Below are 24,533 nucleotides of genomic sequence, written 5' to 3'. Positions count from 1 at the left end.
GCAGCGAGTCTCGGAGAGGTAATTATTATGGGGGACTTTAACTATCCTGATATAAATTGGGGAACAGAAACTTCCAGTTCCAGCAAAGGAAATAGATTTTTGATAACAATGAAAGATAATTACCTTTCACAAATGGTACAGGACCCCACAAGAGGGGGAGCACTACTAGACCTTGTACTAACCAATAGGCCAGACCGCATATCAAATATACAAGTTGGGGGTTACTTGGGGAATAGTGATCACAAAATAATACGTTTTCATGTATTCTTTAGTAAGATGTCTAGTAGAGGGGCTACAAGGATACTAAACTTCAGGAAAGCAAATTTTAAACGGTTGAGAGATGATCTTAGTGCAATAAACTGGGATGATGTACTAAGTAATAAAAGTACACAAAGCAAATGGGAGACTTTTATGAGCATCCTGAATAGGGCTTGTGCAGAAAATATACCCTATGGGAACAAACATGCTAGAAATAGGAGGAAACCCCTATGGCTAAATAGAGCTGTAAGGGAAGCAATAAAAGAAAAACAGAAAGCCTTAAAAGAATTAAAGAGGGTAGGTAGTGATGAGGCATTATATAATTATAGAAAATTAAATAAAATATGTAAAAAGCAAATTAAGTTAGCTAAGTTTGAGACAGAGAGACTCATTGCGAGAGAAAGTAAAAATAATCCTAAAATATTCTTTAACTACATAAACAGTAAAAAACTGAAAAGCGATAGTGTTGGCCCCCTTAAAAATAGTCTTGGTGAAATGGTGGAAGGGGATGAGGGTAAAGCCAACTTGCTGAATGACTTTTTTTCTACGGTTTTTATACAAGAAAATGCCATGGCAGATGACATGACCAGTGATACCATAAATTCACCCTTGAATATTACCTGCTTAACCCAGCAGGAAGTACGCCGCCGCCTCGAAATCACTAAGGTTGACAAATCTCCGGGCCCGGATGGCATACACCCCAGAGTACTACAGGAATTGAGTTCTGTGATAGATAGACCATTATTTTTAATCTTCTCAGATTCCTTAATAACAGGGTCGGTACCGCAGGACTGGCGCATAGCAAATGTGGTGCCAATATTCAAAAAGGGGACAAAAACTGAGCCGGGAAATTATAGGCCGGTAAGTTTAACCTCTACGGTTGGTAAAATCCTTGAGGGTTTCTTGAGAGATGCTATACTGGAGTATCTCAAGAAAAATAACCTTATGACAGAGTATCAACATGGGTTTATGAGAGATCGATCCTGTCAAACTAATTTGATCAGCTTCTATGAAGAGGTAAGTTCAAGTCTGGACCAGGGAAATGCAGTGGATGTTGTGTATATGGACTTTTCAAAAGCTTTTGATACGGTGCCACACAAAAGGTTGGTACATAAAATGAGAATAATGGGGATAGGGGAAAATATGTGTAACTGGGTTAAAAACTGGCTCAGTGATAGGAAACAAAGGGTGGTTATTAATGGTACGTACTCGGACTGGGTCTCAGTTCATAGTGGGGTACCACAGGGGTCAGTAAATTGGAGGATTGGGCTGAGAAGTGGCAATTGAAGTTTAATGTAGATAAATGTAAGGTCATGCACTTGGGTAGAGGAAATAACATTTATGATTATGTACTTAATTGTAGAACACTGGGTAAAACAGACACAGAAAAAGACTTGGGTGTATGGGTGGATGGTAAACTTCACTTTAGTGGACAGTGTCAGGCAGCTGCTGCCAGGGCTAATAAAATAATGGGATGTATTAAAAGAGGTATAAGTGTTCATGAAAAAAATATAGTTCTACCTCTGTACAAGTCACTAGTGCGACCGCACTTAGAATACTGTGTACAATTCTGGTCACCGATATATCAGAAGGACATAGCTGAACTGGAGAGGGTGCAGAGAAGAGCGACTAAGATTATTAGAGGAATGGGTGGGCTGCAATACCAAGACAGGTTATTAAACTTGGGGTTATTTAGTTTGGAAAAACGAAGGCTTAGGGGGGATCTAATCACAATGTATAAATATATGAGGGGACAGTACAGAGACCTTTCCAAAGATCTTTTTACACCTAGGCCTGCGACTGGAACACGGAGGCATCCGCTACGTCTTGAGGAAAGAAGGTTTAATCATAATCACAGACGAGGATTCTTTACTGTACGAGCAGTGAGACTATGGAACTCTCTGCCGCATGATGTTGTAATGAGTGATTCACTACTAACATTTAAGCAGAGCCTGGACGCCTTTCTTGAAAAATTTAATATTACCAGTTATGTATATTAGATTTTATGTCAGGGTATTGATCCAGGGAACTAGTCTGATTGCCGGATGTGGAGTCAGGAAGGAAATTTTTCCCCATTGGAACTTGTTTGCCACATTGGGGTTTTTTTTGCCTTCCTCTGGATCAACATGTTAGGCTACGGGTTGAACTAGATGGACTTGGAGTCTCCCTTCAACCTTAAAAACTATGATACTATGATACTATGACCCAGAGAGCCTGCAGAGCGGTGACGACAATAAGTAGAAAAGCAGAACGGCACTGGATACCGGAGAGTTCAGTGGTAGGAAAGGGATACTCTGGGGAGATAAAAAATGTATTCTAATGGCTATGCCTCCATAAACTATAAAGATAACATAACACCAATAGTGGTGATTGTAACCATGACAGTATTTACAATTAAATGTGATGGTGGATCTACTTCTCAGTTCTCCCCCTCCCTTCTGGGATATCACATCACAGATCAGAGGGCATTACCTATTCCCAACTTCTAGTAGCAGCCAGCCCCTTGATACAGTCTGAGATCAGATAGCATGGCCAACCCCTGTCAAGCAGCAGTCAACCTATTTATGCCCTGCTTGCCATCCAACTCCCCTCTCAACTCCAGAATATGACTTTTACTGTTACTAGCAGCCAGGAGCAGGCCTCACTCCCATCGTACCCACTGATCTCAGACACCTGGGAAGGAGATTTTATCAAGGATCTGGCTGCTACTAGAAGCCAGGAGCAAGACACACCCCCTCCACACCTCCTGATCTAGGATTGCTGGGAAGGAGATGTTATCAGGGGGCTGGCGACTACTAGCAGACAGGAGCAGGAAACACCCCCTCCACACGTGATGATCTAGGATTGCTGGGAAGGAGATGTTATCAGGGGGCTGGCGGTTACTAGTAGACCGAAGCAGGACACACCCCCTCCACACCTCATAATCTAGGATTGCTGGGATGGAGATGTTATCAGGGTGCTGGCTGCTACTAGAAACGGGAGTAGGCCACACCCCCTGATCTGTGATTTGACATCCCAGAAGGAAGGGGGAGCACGGAGGAGTATATCTGACGTCACATTGAATTGCAGGTACTGTCAGCGATTCAAACAGCACTATTCATATTATCTATATAATTTATGTAGGCATGGCCATTAGAATATTTTTTTTTGTCCCCGGAGCACTCCTTTAATCAACTTACAATACCCACTATACAGATATACACACATTTAATGAAAACAAATATTAATGGGAGGCCCCTTTAAGCAGATGAGGTGTGATTTTGAGGTTCTGCAGGAATGACAAGATGTTTCAAAATACACTCAAATGTTATTGTGCAACCACTGGTTTCTACAATGGAATCTGCCAGGTGGGCGCTCTACATGGAGATCGTATGATCTCTCCGCACTTGTCTGCTACTCTCCAGTTTCCTTACACACATGATTACTTATTGATTAGTTGTTTAACCTTCCTTGAATTTGTGTCTATTATGTGTCCAATAGAAGAGCTTGAATCACTAGATACGAGAATTATAATCAGTATATTGGAAATGAGCTAAATAAGTCATGAGTAAACAAGTTTAGAGGATGACGTCATGATGGTTAACTGACTTACCGTAAAACTCTTCCAAGGAGATGGTAAAAATGTGTCCAGGGATGATGAGAAAAACCTGCCAAGGACATAAGAGCTGATTTTATGAATCATAAAACAACCTACTCCATTTGTTAGTTCACATTGGGTTTTAGTCCTTTATTATGTATTTGACACTGATATTATTCTTTTTTCCCCCACAAATGCCTTATTAGACGCTACAAAGGTCTTTGGGCAAACCTACATATTCTGCTATTTTGGTAGAAGAGAAATGGAGCATAGCAGTGCTCTGATAGTGTTATATGGTACCAAAACATTATACAGTCTCAAATAACTGTACAGTCTCCACATAATACTGCTATAATGGGAAAATAATAGTGTATAATTATTAGTTACTGTATATGCAGTGTCTAAGTAAGACTGACCCTTTTCTGTACTGAGAAATAGTAGGGATAGGTGGTATTTTATTTGTAGCCAGCAAATCTTTCACATATACTTCTGTACTGTTGTATTATATCGCAAATATTTTTTTGCAGTGAATGTGTGGGCAATAGTTTCAATGCATGCCATTGAACTATTCTTATAATAGAACACATTTGTTTCTCATAAATGTACAATAATTGTATTAAATGTAATATGTTTAGGAGATGATACATTCAGAAGAAGGCAAGAACTACCTACGTCAATTACTTGTACAGAGCCTTATCAGGCACCTTGAGAAGGTGATATTCATATGGCTTTCTGTACATCTGTTAGGTTTGTAAAACTTCTTTAAGAGATTAGTCTGGATTGTTGCTCCTGAAAAAATCTGCTAATATTCCTCTAGGGCACGGGTCTCAAACTCGGCTGGGTGTATGGGCTGCACAGAGGAAAAAAAATAATTTGGGGGGCCGCATTCTTTGCAGGACAAAATGACATTTTTATTGGAACCATATATTTTTTTTTTTTACACACCTTTGGATCACTGATTTTGAACATTTTTCACTTGTTTATTATAACAAATGTGCATATTCTTTGTTTAAATATAAAAAAAAAAAATTTGATGGTAAAAAAAAAAATGTCATGCCTTATTTTGAGGTTGTTGGTTTTTTTTACATTTTATCCCTTTCTTGTAACTAATAGTTTTACAATTAGCTCTATATAAAAATTTTGGCCAACATCTTTTAGTAATGTTTCCCATCTTGTTGTAATGTGCCCATCCTTGTCCCCTTGTTGTATTGTGCCCCATCCTAGTCCCCATCCTACAGTAATGTGCTCATCCTTGTCCCCATCCTATAGTAATGTTCCCCATCCTTGTCCCCATCCTATAGTAATGTCCCCATCCTACAGTAATGTGCTCATCCTTGTCCCCATCCTATAGTAATGTGCCCATCCTACAGTAATGTCTCATCCTTGTTTTAGTTATTTTTTTTATTTATTTTAAATAGCTTTTTAAGAGATGAAGCAGCCAAGAGAGTAGAAATAATTTAATTTATTACAGTTAAAGTGACATCGGTGACCTCTGCTCCTAGTTCGGCTTATTCCTTTATAGCTCAGTTTATTCCTTTATGGCTTGGCCCATTCCTTTATAGTTCGGTATTTTCCTTTTATAGCTTTGTCTATTCCTTTTTAGCTCGGTGTATTCCTTTATAGTTCGATATTTTTCTTTATAGCTCGGTCTATTCCTTTATAGCTCAGTCTATTCCTTTATAGCTCAGTCTTTTCCTTTATAGCTCAGCACATTCCTTTATAGCTCGGTCTATTCCTTTATAGCTCGGTCTGATCCTTTATAGCTCCACCCATTTCTTTATAGCTAGGTATTTTACTTTATAGCTCGTCTATTCCTTTATAACACGGTCTATTCCTTTATAGCACGGTCTATTCCTTTATAGCATGGTCTATTCCTTTATAGCTCGGTCTATTCCTTTATAGCTCGGCCCATTCCTTTATAGCTCGGCCCATTCCTTTATAGGTCGGCCCCTTTCCTTTGTAGCTCAGCCCATTCCTTTATAGCTCGACCCATTCCTTTATAGCTCGGCCCATTCCTTTATAGCTCGGCCCATTCCTTTATAGGTTGGCCCCTTTGCTTTGTAGCTCAGCCCATTCCTTTATAGCTTGGCCCATTCCTTTATATCTCAATATTTTCCTTTATAGCTCGGTCTATTCCTTTATAGCTCGGTCCATTCCTTCATAGCTCGGTCTATTTCTTTATAGCTCGACCCATTCCTTTATAGCTCGACTCATTCCTTTATAGCTCGACCCATTTCTTTATAGCTCGGTCCATTCCTTTATAGCTCGGCCCATTCCTTTATAGCTCGGCCCATTCCTTTATAGCTCAGCCCATTCCTTTATAGCTTGGCCCATTCCTTTATAGGTCTGCCCATTCCTTTATAGCTCAGCCCATTCCTTCATAGCTCGGCCCATTCCTTTATGGCTCGGAGACTATATTTTGATTTTATAGCCATTCATGTCATATCACTGGCTGTATAAACTTGTGTGGCCAGTTTATATAGCACCTTTCCCTTTTTAGAAATATGTTCCTTATAACTGGGTCTCATTTGTGTGTTTGCCACCTGTGTGTTGGTCACTTGGGATAGGAAGGAACAGATCGTATCTTGGGCTTATCTCAGGAGGATGGGAATTCCCTCTTTGAGATTCATCATCTGTCATTTCCGTTTATTTTTCCACAGCCCATTGCAGAGTCTTGCCCTCCTCTCTAGGTCGAACGCACAAAACAACTGTTGCTATGGAGGCAAATACTGTAATTAGGACTCTATTCTCTATAGGAGTTTCCAACCTGCTTCATTTCACAGATTACTAGTCATAATCTCAACATTTGCAATTATTTTATTTTTATCTGACAATAAACACGGCATTTGAAGTCCGTATCAGTGAGAACCCAGTGCACTGGCAATGAAAGCTAAAAGTGCATGGAAAATTTCTTTTAGTCAATGAATCCCAGGAGAGACAATTATAACTTGCACTGATGTATGGATAATTCTCCTTAACCCTACCTTACTTAATAGTTGGGTGTTAATAACTTGGCTTACAATGCTTAAAGGACCGAGAAAGCGAAGTAACTGTATCTATCAGCAATTATTTTCATCTTTTTACTTATGTCGCTTATTCCTTTGAGCAACCAAAGCTTGGTAAAATTTGTCATTACTCTTTAAGGCAGTGTTAAAAGTTAGAAAGTAATATAGTAAGTGCTAATATTTCATAGACAAGTTTTTTAGAATATAACTTTAATATTTTGTAGAATGTTGTTGACGATACTTGGTATTTTCAAAAGGAAGCAATGGGCGACAAGTATGATGTACACAGCATGCCCCAAACTGAATGCTGTGGTGTTTGTACTATTTTTTTGTAATATCTGATCGTTCCATAGTCAGTATGTTGAAAAAAATGCCCATTTATTCAAAATGACATACAATTTTACTACCGATTTCTTTAAAGGGAATGTCTCACTGTCCAAATTATTTGCATGCTGTTACGCCCGGGTGGTGGATCCTCTGGGCCGTGCCCCTGTCACCTCCGGCGAAGCAGCTAGAGCTACCGCTAGACTGGGATAGTCCTGCAAGCCTACCAGAGAGACCAGGGATGCGGTTGCCGGAGCAGAATGCGGGGCAAGGGCAGAGTCCTTCTAGAAGCAGGAATGAGGAAGTCCTTGAGGACACAGAGTTCCTGGTGCCAGGTAAGATGCTGGTGCCCAGGTACTGGTGCCAGGTGGGATGACGGTGTCTGAGTACTGGTGCCAGGTTAGATCACGGTGCCCAGGTACCGGTGCCAGGTTGAGTCGGCAGACGTGAGCAGAGTCCAACCAGAAGGAGGTAGGGGTCACCGGGTGAAGCCGAGGGTAGGAAGCGGGTTCAGGCTGGAGAAGATGGTGGAGTCTCAGCTGACAGTCCCCGTAGGACCACTCGGACAGGTTGGGGACAGGACCAGGTTAACTTGGTAGAACTGGTTCTGTGGAAGACACAGTGTAAATGCAAGACACAGCAAGTGGGACCTGGACTCCTAGCTATAGAACTTGTAGAACAGGCGACGCCCTCCAGGCAGGAAGCTCCTAATATACCTGACCCTGACTGATGCAATATCCTGTTAGGGAGTGCAGGGCCTTTAAGAGGAGGTCAGTGACCCGCGCGCCCCCTAATGCACATGCGCGACGCCCGGGTGCCGGAGGCCAGAGCGGGGAGCGGTGCCGAGGAGGACGTGTGGCTGGAGGCAGGGGACCCGGGGACCGGAGCGGTGAGTGAGGAACGACGTCGGGACCCGGGGAGCGTGACACATGCACATATAACTCTTTCATAGATGAGACCAGCAATACCTTTATGTGGCCAGTCCGTCCCTCAGTTACTGAGAAATCGGCATGTACGGTAAATTGATATGCAGATGAGGCTGAAGTGCATTCGGAAGGATTTCCCAAAGCGTCTGCCATTCTGGCTTTAAGGCCTGCACAGTGCTGCCTTCTCTTTCTTGACCAACAGCTCCTTTGCTGCAAGATGAAGTTCCAGAGGTTTGGAAATATCTTTCAGTGGTTCTTCAGCTCATTTGCAAATTAATTCAAATACTGATTTCTCAGTAACGAAAAACCAGATTGGCCATGTAAAGGTTTTGCTCGTCTTGACTTTGAAAGAGCTACATGCACATATAAATAGTTTAGGAAGGGAAATCCAAGTGATAGATTCCCTTTAAGGTGAATAATACAAAGATCTGTTTACACTGAATCTATTTACAATGAATCAAAGGGCGCTCATGCACATTCTATGCAATTATCTACCGTGTTTCCCCGAAAATATGGCTTACCCCCAAAATAAGCCCTAACCTGAATTTTCAGCGTAAGGTTTAAATATAAGCCTTACCCCGAAAACAAGCCCTAGTCACGGTCAATAATGAAGTATCCATTCAGCTAAAAAAGTTAAAGAATACTACAAGGCACTTCAGTATAGAAAGCGGACATCCCCAAAAGAGAGAAGAAAGAAGACCTCGCAATCATATTCACCAGATGCTGAACAGGAGGACCTGCAGTGGAATGCATCAAAGACATGTGGTGGAACGCACATATACACATCAGATCACACACTCACACATATCAGATCACACACACATCAAATCGCACAACCACACACATCAAGTCACACACCCATATACATCAGATCGCACACCCACACACATCAGATCATCCACCCACACACATCAGACTACACACCCACACACATCAGATCGCACACCCACACACATCAGATCACACACCCACATACATCAGATCGCACACAAACATACACACCCCATATTGCACACACAATAACACATCAGATCGCACACGCACACACATACACATCAGATTGCACACCCACACACATCAGATCACACACACAGTCATACATCAGATTGCACACACACTCACCACATCCAGAAATATTGATTGCTCTGGCCAGCAAGGGAACCTGGGATGCAGCGCAGTGGAGCGTGAGGACCTGCGTTGGAATGCATGGAGTACCTACAGTGGAACTCATCGTTCCACCGCAGGTCCTCTATTCATTCCACCGCAGGTCCTCATGCTGTACTGCACTGTGTCCCAGGTTCCACTGCTGGCCGGAAGCAATTGGGATCACCGGATGTGGTGAGTGTGTGTGCGATCTGATGTGTGATTGTGTGTGCGATCTGATGTGTGATTGTGTATGCGATCTGATGTCTGTCTGTGTGTGATCTGATGTGTGTGTATGAGTTTTGTATGTGCGCTATCTGATGTATGTGAGTGTCGGTCAGAAGCAGGGGCGGACCGCATGGAGCATACCTGCTAGGAGCACCCGCCGAAGATCGCAGAAAGATCTGGGAGCAAGGCAGATGTCCAGAGTCTGGTAAGTATGATGCTCCTGGGAAGGGAGGGTCTGCTTTTTAGGGGGTAAACTTACCCCCAAGCGTGTTTCTCTAAGAATAAACCCTACCCTGAAAATAAGACCTAGCACAATTTTCAGGTCAAAAAATAATATGACAGTGTCTTATTTTAGGGGAAACACGGTCCAAAGCCTCAAATCGGTTATTCAGCATTAGTAATAAAATATTTTCTACCAAAACACTTGTCACATTCATTGACAAGTTTAGTTTTGTATTGCTGTTTAGTTCTATTCACTTTAAATTCACTTTAAACGAGCTTAATATTAAAGGGAACCTGTCAGCAGTTTTGGTGACTATAAACTGCAGCTACCACCGCTGGGCTCTTATATACAGCATTCTAACATGCTGTATATAAGAGCCCAGGCCGCTGTGTAGGACATAAAAATCACTTTATAATACTTACCTAAATCGGTCGCTACAGTGGAGCTTAGTCAGAGAGGCGTCTCTGTTCTCCTCTTTCGGCCATCTGCATCCTCCTTCTGAAGCCTGTGTGCATGACGAGTCCTACGTCATACACACTCTCCAGTCCCGGTTACTCTCCAGGCGCACTACAATACTTTCATCTGCCCTGCTCAGGGCAGATCAAAGTGCGCCTGTGCAGGACCTCAATGCCGGCGAGTGTGGATGACGTAGGATGCGTCATGCATGCCGGCTTCAAAAGAAGGAGAACAAAGATGGTCGAAAGAGGAGGCGCCGGTCCCACGCACCTGTGCCACCCATTTGACCAGTTTGCACCGGAGCGACCTCCAAGTGTTTTTTTATGTTCTACACAGCAGCCTGGACTCTTATATACAGCATGTTAGAATGCTGTAAATAAGAGCTCACTGGTGGTGGCCACAGCTTATAGGCCCCAAAACTGGTGACAGGTTCCCTTTAATACTAGGCCCAACCCATGGGCAGAGTAAGTTCTGTTTCTAGGAGAAAGTTGTCAACCCTCTCTCAGCCCGTTAAATTTAACACTTATAACTCTTTTTGGATTCAAGCTGATACCTTTAACCATCTGTGGATCTAAACTGACACTTGGATCTGTGCATCCAAACTGACACCTATAGCCTTCTGTGTATCCAAGCTGACTCCTATAACCATCTATGGAACCAAGCTGACTCCTATAACCATCTGTGGATCCAAGCTGTACCTACATTTATCTCCAATTGTATAGCTTCTATGTGAGAACTTCTCCCTAACTGAGCAAAATCATGTTAGGAAATTGGACTAGGAAAATGTAGCGCCCCATGGGGCAGGTGTTTTAACCTACTCTTTGCCGGGAGGGGGTGCAGATCCTCTGCGTTGTCACAGGGTGGCCTGGCCCGGTTCTGTTGCCCTGAGGCATACAGGAAGGAGGGTTGGAGGGTGGTAGGGAGTCTATTAGGATTGTGACGCCACTTGTGGTACGCGGTCAGGGATGGGGGCCACCGCTGCAGGGTCTCTCACCGGGGCAGATGTCGGGTGCCGCCGGGATGGTGTCGCTCCCCACAGGCGGAGCAGGATTACCCTGGGGAGGATGGTGAGGTGGTGGTAGTTCCCGATGGTGCCACAGCGCTGGACGATGGTGCTGGCAAAGGAGAGGCAGAGACAGGGGCTGTGGTTCCAGGTATTTTTACTTACAAGTTTTTTAGGCGCTGCCCTGGAGTACTGTTCTCTCCCACAATGGGCTCCAGCCAGTCCCGGATCCGTGAAAGGTCAAGACAAGTGTGTGTGTCAGCCTGTGAGCCCTTTCCTCCTTTGATGGAATCCCCGTGGCGTGAAGCACTTGAGGGTCACAGTGTCAGTAAAGTGTCCCATTCTGTATGCTGATAGAGCTGTTCCGTTATGGGGCCGGTCCTCAACCCCGGATCCTATATGCTATTTGCTGCAGAATCATGAGATGGGTCTGGTGACTGTTCTTAGCCGTTCCCTGCGACCCTTGCAGAGTTGGTAGACAACGTGAAGTATGCCTGCCCTAGGATTCTGTATCCCAACAGCGCCAGTCCCGTGGAAGCAGCTGTTCTGCTTCTCCCCAGCGACTGTGTTGAATGCCTTGGCCCACAGAGCTCTGGTGTGTCTGAAGCTGTTCTCCCTTGTTGTAGTTGAGTTGTGTGTTCTAAGCTGTTGCCCCCAGTCGCTGCCACCGGCTGGTTCACTATTCTCACCACTAGGTCAACCTGCTCTTCCCACTGTGTGCTCCTGACTCCTCCTGGTGGTTGCTTCCCCCTGACCCTGAGTCCCCAGTCCAGTGGATCTGGGGAGTGCCTGGTGCGGTGGCATCCTGTAAACCCACTGCTGTAGTGACCCCCTAATATAACCCACCCTGGCTTGGTCCCCATTGGGGAGGTCAACTATGTGTTACTGTATGTTTGTGTAGGTGGAAACCGGTTCCGACCTTTCTTGGACCCAGGATAAGTACTACATCGTAATGGGGGTGCAGTACCCTGTGGTGCCTGAAGCCTCAGGGGTGCCACATTCCCCGGTGGCAAGTGGCAGTAAAAGCACCTAGCTTTCCATACATTCATTTGTAGGTTTAAAAAAAAAAAAATGTTGCAGAGAAAATATATATATAACCCCTTATCCATACTTTCACAATGTAGTTAAAGTGATCCTTCAAGAGGGACCTGTCAGACTATGAATGCTGGCAAAAAAAAAAAGTAATTATCATCAATTGTAACCTGGCTGCATGATTGCAACCAGATAGATTAGAACATTTCAGAGAAAATATAGTATGACTTTCTGTCTGAGGCCTATAGCAGGAGACAACCTGGTCCGGCTCTGCCCCTGACCGGCTCTGCTCAGCACTACTGCGGTGATTGACCGGTCCCTCCCTCACATGTACATAGGGAGAGACCTGTCAATCACTTGCAGTATTGGGAAGAGGTGGCCGGGGGTGGAGCCAGACTAGTCTTGTCCGGCTATGGCCTTCAAATTACATAATCTCTGAAACACCGGGGTATTGTAGAGAATAATATACCTGACTGCAATCATGCAGCTATTATCTGATTCATACTGGCCACGCTTTGAGCAGAATGAATTACCCAAGAGGTTACCTTTAAAGAACTGTCAGTGCAGTCACATAAAAATAGCCACTAAAAGTTATTAAAAATTGTGGATTGGAGGGTCAGTGAGGGACAGCCGCCGAGGAGCGGGGGCACCGAGTGTTAGGGTGTTTACACTCCGCTGGTAGGTAGGGGGAATTCATAGGGTTAGCATTAGCCTACCCCCACCCCCGCCCAACTAATATCCTTAATATCGATATATATTTCACACACTTATCCTGCTCATCATTCATCCACCTTTTAGTGGCTATTTTTATGTGACTGCACTGGCAGTTAGTTTAGTGAGTTGACTAATAAAGAATTGTTATTTTAAATAGGAATTTTTTTCATGGTTTATTGATTGCTGGATTCCTTCCTCTACTACTTTTTGTGGTATACTTTTAAAGAACCACTGTCTCCAAATAATTTTTTTATTTATTAAACTGAACCTGTCAGATGCAATATGCACCCAGAACCACAAGCAGATCTGGGTGCATATTGCTAATCCCTGCCTAACCCTCCCAGGCTATAGTAACATACATAAAGAGATCTTTAGGAAAAGTATTTCTAAAGATCCTTTATGATATGCTAATGAGCGCAGGGACTAGTTGAAATGGCATGAATTCCTGTGCTCATTTCGCCCTCTTACCAAGTTAGCACGCCCACAGGGTCATGGGCAATGGGCATTGACTAGCAAGTCAATGCCCATTGCCCAGCTTCATCAGCGATGATGCGCTTACCTCTGTCCATTATCACCGCTTCAGAATGTTGGGTTTAGGGTCAGTGCGCGCATGATCAGAAGTCCCCGCATTTCCGGTCATTCGCAATATGAAGCCGGGTGTACGCATCCCAGTTTCAGGGAGATCTAGTGTGCATGACCGGAAGTGCCGTTACGAGTAGCGGGTGCAATGTAAGTCAATGGGAAATACTCGCTAAGTAGCGAATAACCCAAAAGTCGTACTTTTCGCTACTCGCACGAAAAGTACGGCTTTTGGGTTATATATTTCTAATCCCTGCTGGGACAGTTAGGCAGCAATTAGTAATATGCTCACATAATTGCTCGTGGTTCTGGGTGCATATTGCACCTGACAGGTTCCCTTTAAATATGGGTGTATATTTGAATGTAATGTAGTGTGAGTGTGATAATATACTCCCCTACTGCTGCTTTCTCTGGTGTCCAATGCCATTCTCCTCTTCTCAGTGATGTCACCACTCTTCAGACTGGCCAGGTCACGTTGCGCTCTGTATGACCCATAAGGTTTTTTTACAGTAAAAGTCTATGGAGCGTCAGAATGAGCCTCCATAGGCTTTCATTGTAAAGTTAAGTATAAAAGTAACCAGGCACTCCAATAACATAAAACACAAATTGTAAATTCTTGAAAAGCAGGCAATCCAATATAACAAATAATTCGGTCTGGAACATAGATCTTCATCAATAAGACATACTGCTGCGGGGGTGCTATTTGTGATGGGCGTTAGAGGTGCGTGCAGCATCCACTGCTTATGAATTGTGAAATTGACTTCGGCTTACACATATCGCATAGAAGGAGCCGACTTGTCAGAATTGCGGTGACGTCACAGGGAAGCGGAGAAGAAAGGCGCTGGATACCGGAGAGAGTGGCCATAGGGAAGTATATTATCACACTCACACATATAATGAATATAGAAGTTAACTGCAGCACTTCTTTTATTATATTGTAATGTATACTGTATGGTGATTAGAAGCTGGGAGCCATGAACCATATTTCCACATGCTGAATGGAACAGCAGCAAGTGATCTCTATAGGTGATAGGTCTGTTTGGTTGGGATTTTAATACTTTACTAGACAGTTGTTTTGACAGTGATTATGTGAAAGAAGTGTAAACAGTGCTTTAGAATACTCTCTATTTGTTATCATAGACAGAGCATGTTTGGTACAGTCAGATAAAGCCTCCACTACTAATAAATGATATAGCTGACCCTTTCTCTAGAGACCTATACAGCTTTCCCACTTCCGCTACATAGAACCTGTTGCATGTTCTGTATCATTGTGATAATCTGTTGACAATCCAAGTATAAAGCTCATAAAAAAGTACAAATATTTACAATGTATCATCTTATTTTATGAATATGGAAAAACAGGAGACTCTTTCATGGCCAGATAAAATGAAGTATTCTTGTCAGTTCTTTCATTCTTTCCAAAGATGTCACGCCCCACCTGTAAGAGTAAGCTGTGAGTGTTCGACTTTCACCAGGATGCCATTATTCTATATATATATATATTGCCCAGATCTGCTTTTTTCCTGATCTGTAACTTATGGATACAGCTCTTACTTAGTATCCGCCTGCCTCTGTATGCTCATTTGCTCGGTTTCATAGCCTCCTCCTATCAGCTCCTGTATACACTGAGCTGTGTGCAGTGGCCGCTGTTGTTTAGAGAGCCAGGCTTTGTTGGAGGAGGTTGGGCTAGGAGGAGATTCAATGTTTTCCATCTGACGTCCTCACAAAGATCTCCCAGGCTCTGCCCCTTTTGGCAAACTGCCTTCATTGAAAAGTCCCAACATGTCACGTTTGAACAGTTTTTAATCCTCTGGTCGCGAATGCTACTAACAAACCAAAGCCCAGTCGATGCTACGACTGTAAGACCCACGCGTTGGATGATGTGCTGCTGACTCCTTCACATTGTGAATCAAGGAACCAGAAAAAAAGTCAATCAATGAAGATTCTTGGGCATTTCCTGAAGAAAGGAGTGCATATGCTGCAGTGTCTATGTGGAAAGCGCCTGAAACAGAGCAAGAATTCAAGTGGTGAGTTAGGATGGTGAAATCTTCGCTCTCACATTGTGTGCAGGTTGTACTGATTGAAAGAAAGCATTGCAGTTTGCTTCCTATCCAGGGTTGTACATCCATTAATGAAAGGCCTGCTTGTACTGCCTCATCTACACTTACATATTTATAATGCAAAGGAATAGATTAAAAGGCGCCGTCCTTGCAAAATCGTATTCTATGTAGTGGATGAAACATAGGGAATGTATTCGATCAATTGTCTTATCGAAAGATCATGATGAGGTAGATCAATCTTTGAATATGTGAGAAGATATCTACTTATAGAGAATTGTTACATCTCCGACATATCTGGATGTATTGTGTATATCATTATTGTCATCCTTTAGTCTTCAGTTGGGAGTCTATATCATAGCTGAAAGTTGTGACCTGTGCAAACTTTTAATGAGTCAATACATTGTAGAATAAGAGTTTATGATGATCAGCTGAGAGATGGTTCAGCACCCTGGACAGATCGTCTGTCCCCAATATTGTACAGGCATATTTCTGTTCTTCGACCAGTGTGTTACAGGGCACAAGTACAAGAAGTCCCATGCAAGTTTTCAGGAAAGGTAAAGCCAATGGTTTGAAGGAGATCCGACCACATAATGATTATTTTCGCAGACCCGTATACAGCTGGTTTTATTATCATATCATTTATTTGATGTACTTTTCATAGCACTAGAGAATATGGTATGGTAAAGCTGGTATGTATACCGGACTGTCCATCTAGATTGTAATGATAGTTGGGAATCTAATATTGATGAAGAACAGTTTGGAATCACAATATAAAGTAGAGCTGGCTACTAGTTAAGACTTGTGCTTCTTCTTATTCTGTTTTGGGTTTTGTATATATACTTGTGGTACCTAGATTCCAAACTGAATGGGCTTTTTGGGCCTTTGTCAATATTCATTCATGTGATTATAAAATATTATCAGGAATGAAAATACAATGGAGATTTTCGATTATATTTGTGGTGTTTGTAGTTCTTTGTTGATCCCTTGGGCTACTCTTTCGATGCACTATAATACATGTGTGTGACATTATATGGGACCTCTTGTAGGTCTACATTCATGCCTATATACATAATATATGAAGATAAAACTTTTCAGCTCACCCATATATATGCCCTCCAGAGTTTAGCCGGATGCTCGCAGTCCACCGGACAGGCAGGTTCGTGATACAAGGCTAGTAGAAAGAAGAAGGTGGACCCATCACTGATTCCAAAAAGTAAAATTCAGAAACTTTATTTCATCATTTTAAAAGTCATAGTACAAAAAGTTCCAAGGGATACGTCATTTGGCTTGACGCGTTTCGGACAAAGCAGATAAAAACAGTCCTTAATCATTTTGATATAAGAATACAAATGATAATACTACAAATGTTTATTACAAGTTTAGGTATAACCTACACCATACTTTTTTTTTTGTAATTTGATGCTTTACATGAAATATGTATAGGATTGGAATAATGTCTGTAATTTGAGCGTAGACTGTTCCTTCACTGTTTCTATTAAATTTCACAAGTATAATAATGTATATGATGTATAATATAAGTATGATTGGCCTTGGCATGGCTGCGATGTTACATTAGTGTCTAGGAACCCATTGATTTATTATTTCATTACTATTTCATTACCAAGAGCAGTTATTTAATTTCTTGGAATATCCATTGGTTTCTATTGGAGCCGAGTGCCTTTTATTCCTGAGTTCAGTGAATAGGTTACTCAGAATTTACCCTTCATTCTTAGCAGAAACTTCTTTATACGAGCCGCGTCTGAAATAAATCTCCCTGTGGCCATGGTTTGACTTTAGCTTCAGTTTTGCCTTAATTGCATTAGCTTGGCTGTCCTAAAAAGTCAGAAAGAAGCACTTATAAGGCTGCTAAATATAGAAAATGCAAACCTTTTATTTTTTTTCCCTATTGCTTCATAGGAAAGCATTTAGAGATTGACTGTAACCTGTTGCTGTCACTATAGTCTGAATGCAGGGAGAGGCATCCAGAAGCCCCAGATAAACATCAGCAGAAGCCAGTGCTTCACTGACAATTCAATCACCCGAGGAAATAATGTGCTTCCAGGGGATGAGCTGAGGTTTCGGAAAAGGAAATGTCCAGCACAAATTTGATAAAGTTCTTGTATAAAGCATTAAGCAGATGTTCTGGTGTCTGTTACCGGTTTCTGTTACCAGATAATCTCTCTGGGCTTTGACATGGTGATTAAAGCAACAGTTCTGATCATTGCATTGTTCTGTCTAAGAATGGAGCTGATTTGACGCCCTTCTATATTTCCATTGGGCCGGAGAAGAAATGCTCACAGGTGTGCAGTGACATTGGGAAGAGCGCTGTCAGCATATAAAGGAGCTCCATATACTGTGTACTTATATCTTTATATATGTATAGAGCCAGTAAAGATTCTTTACGGAAAAACTGTAAAAAAAAATCTTATTTTAATTTTGGGTTATGTTGCTGATTTAGCAGGATCTTTTGATTATGTGAGCACTAGTGTGAGCGAGCACTTCCACGGTCGATACTCATAACCAGCAGTTAAAGGGAACCTGTCAGGTCCAATATGCATCCAGAACCACGAGCAGTTCTGGGTATATATTGCTTCTGTTCCCCTGGCTAATCACCCCCATTAGCATATTAGTACGCCCCTGTGGGTGTGCTACCATGCTAATAAATACGCAATGTCACAGGATAATCTCACCTCTCCACCGCCATCGCGTCCGACGGGGGATTTCGGCTCAGTGCGCATGACCCCGGAGTTTAGGCAATGGGCACTACTTCAGTTTGAAGCCAAGACCTGTACACCTGGCTTCATAGTGTGCATGACCCAAACTCCGAGGTCATGGGCACTGATCCGAAATCCTCCATCAGACGCGATGCCGGTGGAGAGGTGAGTGAGATTATCCTGTGACGCTGCGTATTCATTAGCATGATATCTAACATGCTAATGGGGCTGACTGGCCAGGGAGCTAACACCCAGGGGGCTAGTCCCCTCGCTCATTAGCATACAGTAAAAGATCTTTAGAAATACTTTTTCTAAAGATCTCTTTATCTATGCTAGTGTATACAGAGACTGTTAGGCAGGGATTAGCAATATGCACCTAGAACTGCTCGTGGTTCTGGGTGCATATTGGACCTGACAGGTTCCCTTTATTGCTCGGATGGGCGCAACTTAAGTACCCGAGTATAGTGGAATTCAATAGGGAATTCAATAGGAAATTCGGGGATCTAAGGGGGACATTTTCTCCTTATGGAGACTTACACACCAGCTCTGGCATGTCAATATGAGGAAACTTAACACTAGAAGTCCCAGAAATTTTGAGCTCCCCCCTGAAGTCCCGAAAGAGGGTCAAATGACCTTTAGTCCAAACTGAATAGAACTAACTAGAAACTAAATGGCTAAACTCAATGGAAAACAACAACCTCCTGTGGTGCGAGAGTAATGGCCTTAATTACAGAACAAAAGACGGTGATTATAGGATGTTAGCTAAAATCCTTCAGGTTATTCGACCGTCTCTGGGTTCCAAAGGTAGAAATGTTAAATGACCCCTCTCTGGGACTTCTAGTGTTAAAAGCCTTGCATGCTCCTCTGGGAAATTTAATATGTAAATTGTCTCTTCAGAGAGGACTAGGTCTTGAACTCTAGTGCCATCTATTGGAAGTAGCAATCCTAAAAGTCAATATCAACCCTTTAAACGAGTCTTGCTATATAACTTAGGATATATAAGCTAAACCAGAATCTCAATTTAATGGGGAATTCAAGCATTTTTCCAGAAGATTTCCCGTAAAAATGCTCGAGTCCCCCATTAACTTCCATTAAACTTGGGTACTCGAGTAATGCCAACCTGAGTAACCAACAGCTCGTAATGTGTACAGAGCACTTGATCATCATCCTCGAACAATACTAATGACTACATTAGTAAATCACCACCTTTTATTATGGTAACATTTTGAAGCCCATTCTATGCCAACTAATTTTTTTCTATTTACAGTGCCTACAAGTAGTATTCAACCCCCTGCAGATTTAGCAGGTTTGATAAGATGCAAATAAGTTAGAGCCTGCAAACTTCAAACAAGAGCAGGATTTATTAACAGATGCATAAATCTTACAAACCAACAAGTTATGTTGCTCAGTTAAATTTTAATAAATTTTCAACATAAAAGTGTGGGTCAATTATTATTCAACCCCTAGGTTTAATATTTTGGGGAATAACCCTTGTTTGCAATTACAGCTAATAATCGTCTTTTATAAGACCTGATCAGGCCGGCACAGGTCTCTGGAGTTATCTTGGCCTACTCCTCCATGCAGATCTTCTCCAAGTTATCTAGGTTCTTTGGGTGTCTCATGTGGACTTTAATCTTGAGCTCCTTCCACAAGTTTTCAATTGGGTTAAGGTCAGGAGACTGACTAGGCCACTGCAACACCTTGATTTTTTCCCTCTTGAACCAGGCCTTGGTTTTCTTGGCTGTGTGCTTTGGGTCGTTGTCTTGTTGGAAGATGAAATGACGACCCATCTTAAGATCCTTGATGGAGGAGCGGAGGTTCATGGCCAAAATCTCCAGGTAGGCCGTGCTATCCATCTTCCCATGGATGCGGACCAGATGGCCAGGCCCCTCGGCTGAGAAACAGCCCCACAGCATGATGCTGCCACCACCATGCTTGACTGTAGGGATGGTATTCTTGGGGTCGTATGCAGTGCCATCCAGTCTCCAAACGTCACGTGTGTGGTTGGCACCAAAGATCTCGATTTTGGTCTCATCAGACCAGAGAACCTTGAACCAATCTGTCTCTGAGTCCTCCAAGTGATCATGAGCAAACTGTAGACGAGCCTTGACATGACGCTTTGAAAGTAAAGGTACCTTACGGGCTCGTCTAGAACGGAGACCATTGCGGTGGAGTACGTTACTTATGGTATTCACTGAAACCAATGTTGCCACTGCCATGAGATCTTCCCGGAGCTCCTTCCTTGTTGTCCTTGGGTTAGCCTTGACTCTTCGGACAAGCCTGGCCTCGGCACGGGAGGAAACTTTTAAAGGCTGTCCAGGCCGTGGAAGGCTAACAGTAGTTCCATAAGCCTTCCACTTCCGGATGATGCTCCCAACAGTGGAGACAGGTAGGCCCAACTCCTTGGAAAGGGTTTTGTACCCCTTGCCAGCCTTGTGACCCTCCACGATCTTGTCTCTGATGGCCTTGGAATGCTCCTTTGTCTTTCCCATGTTGACCATGTATGAGTGCTGTTCACAAGTTTGGGGAGGGTCTTAATTAGTCAGAAAATGCTGGAAAAAGAAATAATTAATCCAAACGTGTGAAGCTCATTGTTCTTTGTGCCTGAAATACTTCTTAATACTTTAGGGGAACCAAACAGAATTCTGGTGGTTTGAGGGGTTGAATAATAAATGACCCTCTGAATAAACGTTTCTCAATTTAAAAAAAAAAAAAAAAAAAGAAATAACATTCTTTTTTGCTGCAGTGCATTTCACACTTCCAGGCTGATCTACAGTCCAAATGTCACAATGCCAAGTTAATTCCGAATGTGTAAACCTGCTAAATCTGCAGGGGGTTGAATACTACTTGTAGGCACTGTATGTATGTCAGTTTAAGTTCAATAGTCTCTTATTTCTGTCATATATTTACAGTGAGTGCATAACGGTATGCAGTAAGCTTCTTTGCTCCCTCCACTGGTGACTGCATGTAGCCAAGGTTTTATATTTGTAATTTGTCTATGCTTGAGATTTAAAGCTCTGGATCAGAAAAATAATTAATAACCACTATACAATTACTCGGCAAAGAACTTCAAACCTGTACAACTTAAAGAGGATGTCCACTACTTGGATGACCCCTACTCATTCCCCTTGTCCGTAAAAATAAATAAGCCTATTCTCACTTCCATTGTGGCCGCAGTTCCAGAGCCCATGTGACATTGTTATGACAAGCGAGCCCTGCGACCAATCAGAGCCCAAAGTCTGCCTCCCCACCATCGGATATTTGAGCAGGATGTGAGCGCTACTTTGACTTCCTGCTCAAGCATCTGTAGGCGCGGAGAAAGAAGCTGGCGCTGATTGTTCACGGGGCTAACTTGTCATAACAATGTTCCGTGGGCTCCGTGAATGCAGCTTCAGGCATTGCTGAAACCGCAGATGCACTGGAGGTGAGTATAGGATTATTTTTATGGGGGTGAACAAGGGGAATGAGAAAGGGCTGTCAAAGTAGTGGTCAACCCCTTTAATAGATATAAAGTGATGTTCAAATCTAGAAATTCTCCTTTAGGCTTCCTTCACACATCTGTGTTTCCCCATTTTCACATGTACCGGAAACACGAACACACGTAGACCCATTAAAAATCAATGGGCTTGGTCACATTTCTATGTTTTGACATAGATTGTTTGTCCGTGTGGAGCACATGCGTATCCATGTGCTCCACACGGCGACATGTCCGTTTTCTGCCAGCAGCACAGGTGTCACACGGACCACATACTGATGTGATCCGTGTAACATCAGTATGGCACAAACACAGGGGACATAAAAATAAATAATTTTTATACTTACCTTTCTTCGGCACTGCTGTTACTTCTGGGCCCGCTTATGAAGCTCACACATATTCACTGCACTCACCGCAGACCCGGAAGTAACAGCAGAGCCGGAGACAGCAACGCCGTGGACAGGTAAGCATATCAGCTTATGCTGCCCGTGTGCTATCTGGATGTCACACGGATAGAACAGGGACAGCACACATAAAACAGATACACGGACACACACATACACATACGTACCTTCACAACGGATTGTGCACATTAGTGTATTGCACAATCCGTCAAAAGAATAGTACCAGACACAATATTCACATATCAGATGGTTATATAAGAAGACCAGCCACAATTACACATCCAGTGTACACAATACAAACTGCATACAGCAATAAAGGAATCTCCCGGACCCCATTAGGCTGGTGTACTTACTTCAGAAATCTGAAAGACTGTTCTTTTTTTAACATTTTCCTGCCATCTATAAAATGAGCACAGAGTTGGCTGGACTTAGAAAATCCTCATGTTAATAGCATTTTTTTTTAAAAAAAGATCATACAATCGTTCTGGCATGGATTTTTAAAGTAAGTACACCAGCCTCATTTGGTCTAAGAGTGCTATTTTATAATATATGCTGTGATCTCTGGAAACAGATTCCCTTTAACTGTTGTACATTCTCATACTCCACTACTCAGACAGGAAGTTACAAGCCACGTGCAAAGATCCAACCAGGGGCAACTTCATTTAATTTTATTCTTCCTGCAACGAACATAAAGGTGGAGATGCGTATGCATGGTTATTGTCATAAGAAAGGAATCTTTTTCCAGAGCCTAGAAGGAGTGGGGTCTTCTACTTCATAACGTTTTTACCAGTCATGGTGACAGGGTTCCCACTAGGAAGTTCAGAGCCCCATACTGGCAACATTTTCGGGCCCCTTGAGACTCTGCCCAGGCTATACTCCAGCTCCGCCTCCACCACTCAAACCTTCCACTGTCTCACAACCACTCTTGGAAAAATATGTATAATATCTTGCCACTCTTGGAAAAACATGTATAATATCTCTCCCACACACTGCACCTCTATAGAATATCTCTCCCATACAGTACCTCTCTGTATAATGTCCCATAATATATTATATATATATGTATGTATGTATATGTATATATATATATATATATATATATATATATATAAAAAGACAAAAAATGGCAGGCATATATGTCTCAACCTGGGCCACTCCTGGTATATATATTGCCCCCCTTGGTACATTGTGGTATAGATGCCCATCCTGATTTTTGGTCCCTTCCTGATATACATGTCCTCCTTCTGGTATATATGTCCTCTTCCTGGACCACTCCTGATATATATGTCCCCATCCTGGTTTATTTGTCCCCATCCTGGTATATATGTCCCATCCTGATATATATGTCCCATCCTGGGCACATTCTGATATATATGTCCCTATCCTGGTTTCTGTCCCCTTCCTGGTATATATGTCCTCCTCCTAGTATGTATGTTTTCTTCCTGGGGCCTTGCTGTCATATTTGTCAGCCGCAAAAAAAACCCCAAAACATTTTACTCACCCTCTTTCGGCTCCCACATCATGCGGCATACTCTCTGCGCCTCAGTGCATTTCAACTGGATGTGTGCCCTCTAACGCACATCCAGCTGAAGCAAGACAGGGGCTGGAGTTGGTGGACCCCCCACAACCTCGGCAATCTCTCGCTCCTGTCTTCAGCGCACAAAGCGCTTACCTGCTCCCACGGCTGCCGCTTCCTCGCTATCTCTGTGGCTATTTTACTTGCAGCAGTGGGATGAGGTTGCAGAGTTATGACTTCATCACGCTGCTGCACGCTGGGCCGCAGGATGATGTGCCAGCACCCTGTTGTATGAAGAAAAAACAAGATAGCTGTCATGATTGACTCCTGGCTCAGCTGGAGCTGAGCCTTTTTTTTAGTTTCACTTCTGATGCAAGTCACGTTAGGGGTTAATCCTTTCTGCCTCGTTCTGGAGGTCAGGCTGCTTTATTAGGGCACTGTTTTTCTTGGACTTCGCCAGTGATACTTCTGGCTCTGCTGTGTTCTGCTCTTGAGTGACCTGTTGTCTGCCCTGCCCCCTCCTGACCTCCGTGTTCACCTGACCTATTAACCTCCTCTGTTGTCTGTTTCCATCAGTGTCTCTCCCGCTGTCTCCCTGTTCGTTCCTTATCTGTTTACCTTTTTTCTGTCTTGTCTTCCCACTCCCCCTCGCTTCTAGGCTCTGATTTCCCGGCTACTGACTATTTGCTTCCCTCTGACTACATTTAGACTTTTCCCTTGTGTACTTACAAGACCTCATGTTGTGACACGGCTTTCTGACGATTCTACTGCCATCTGGTGGGCTTGACTAGTATTACCTCTGCTAGGGAATTCCCTGCTCATACGTTTCCTCCTTTTTTACGCCCCCTAGTGGTTTACCAGCTAACTACCTTCTCAGATAGTTTCAGGAATCCTCT

General features: G+C 42.9%; 1 protein-coding gene across 3 annotated transcripts in view; it reads left to right on the top strand.

Moving 5' to 3' along the window:
- The window catches only part of FGF12 (fibroblast growth factor 12), a 744,802-nt gene that overhangs the window by 259,731 nt on the left and 460,538 nt on the right, over positions 1–24,533 (top strand). The window contains exon 1 of one of the 3 annotated variants that reach the window (XM_075340486.1): positions 15,266–15,495. The exons of the other annotated variants lie outside the window; for them this stretch is intronic. Within the exon in view, the coding sequence (XP_075196601.1) occupies positions 15,405–15,495 (91 nt within the window). The 5' untranslated portion in view covers positions 15,266–15,404. Of the gene's footprint in view, positions 1–15,265; positions 15,496–24,533 lie in introns of those variants that run through there. 3 annotated transcript variants of the gene reach the window in all.

Source organism: Anomaloglossus baeobatrachus, chromosome 3 (assembly GCF_048569485.1).
Source record: "Anomaloglossus baeobatrachus isolate aAnoBae1 chromosome 3, aAnoBae1.hap1, whole genome shotgun sequence".
Lineage (NCBI taxonomy): Eukaryota > Metazoa > Chordata > Amphibia > Anura > Aromobatidae > Anomaloglossus > Anomaloglossus baeobatrachus.
This window is presented reverse-complemented; position numbering and strand designations above follow the sequence as displayed.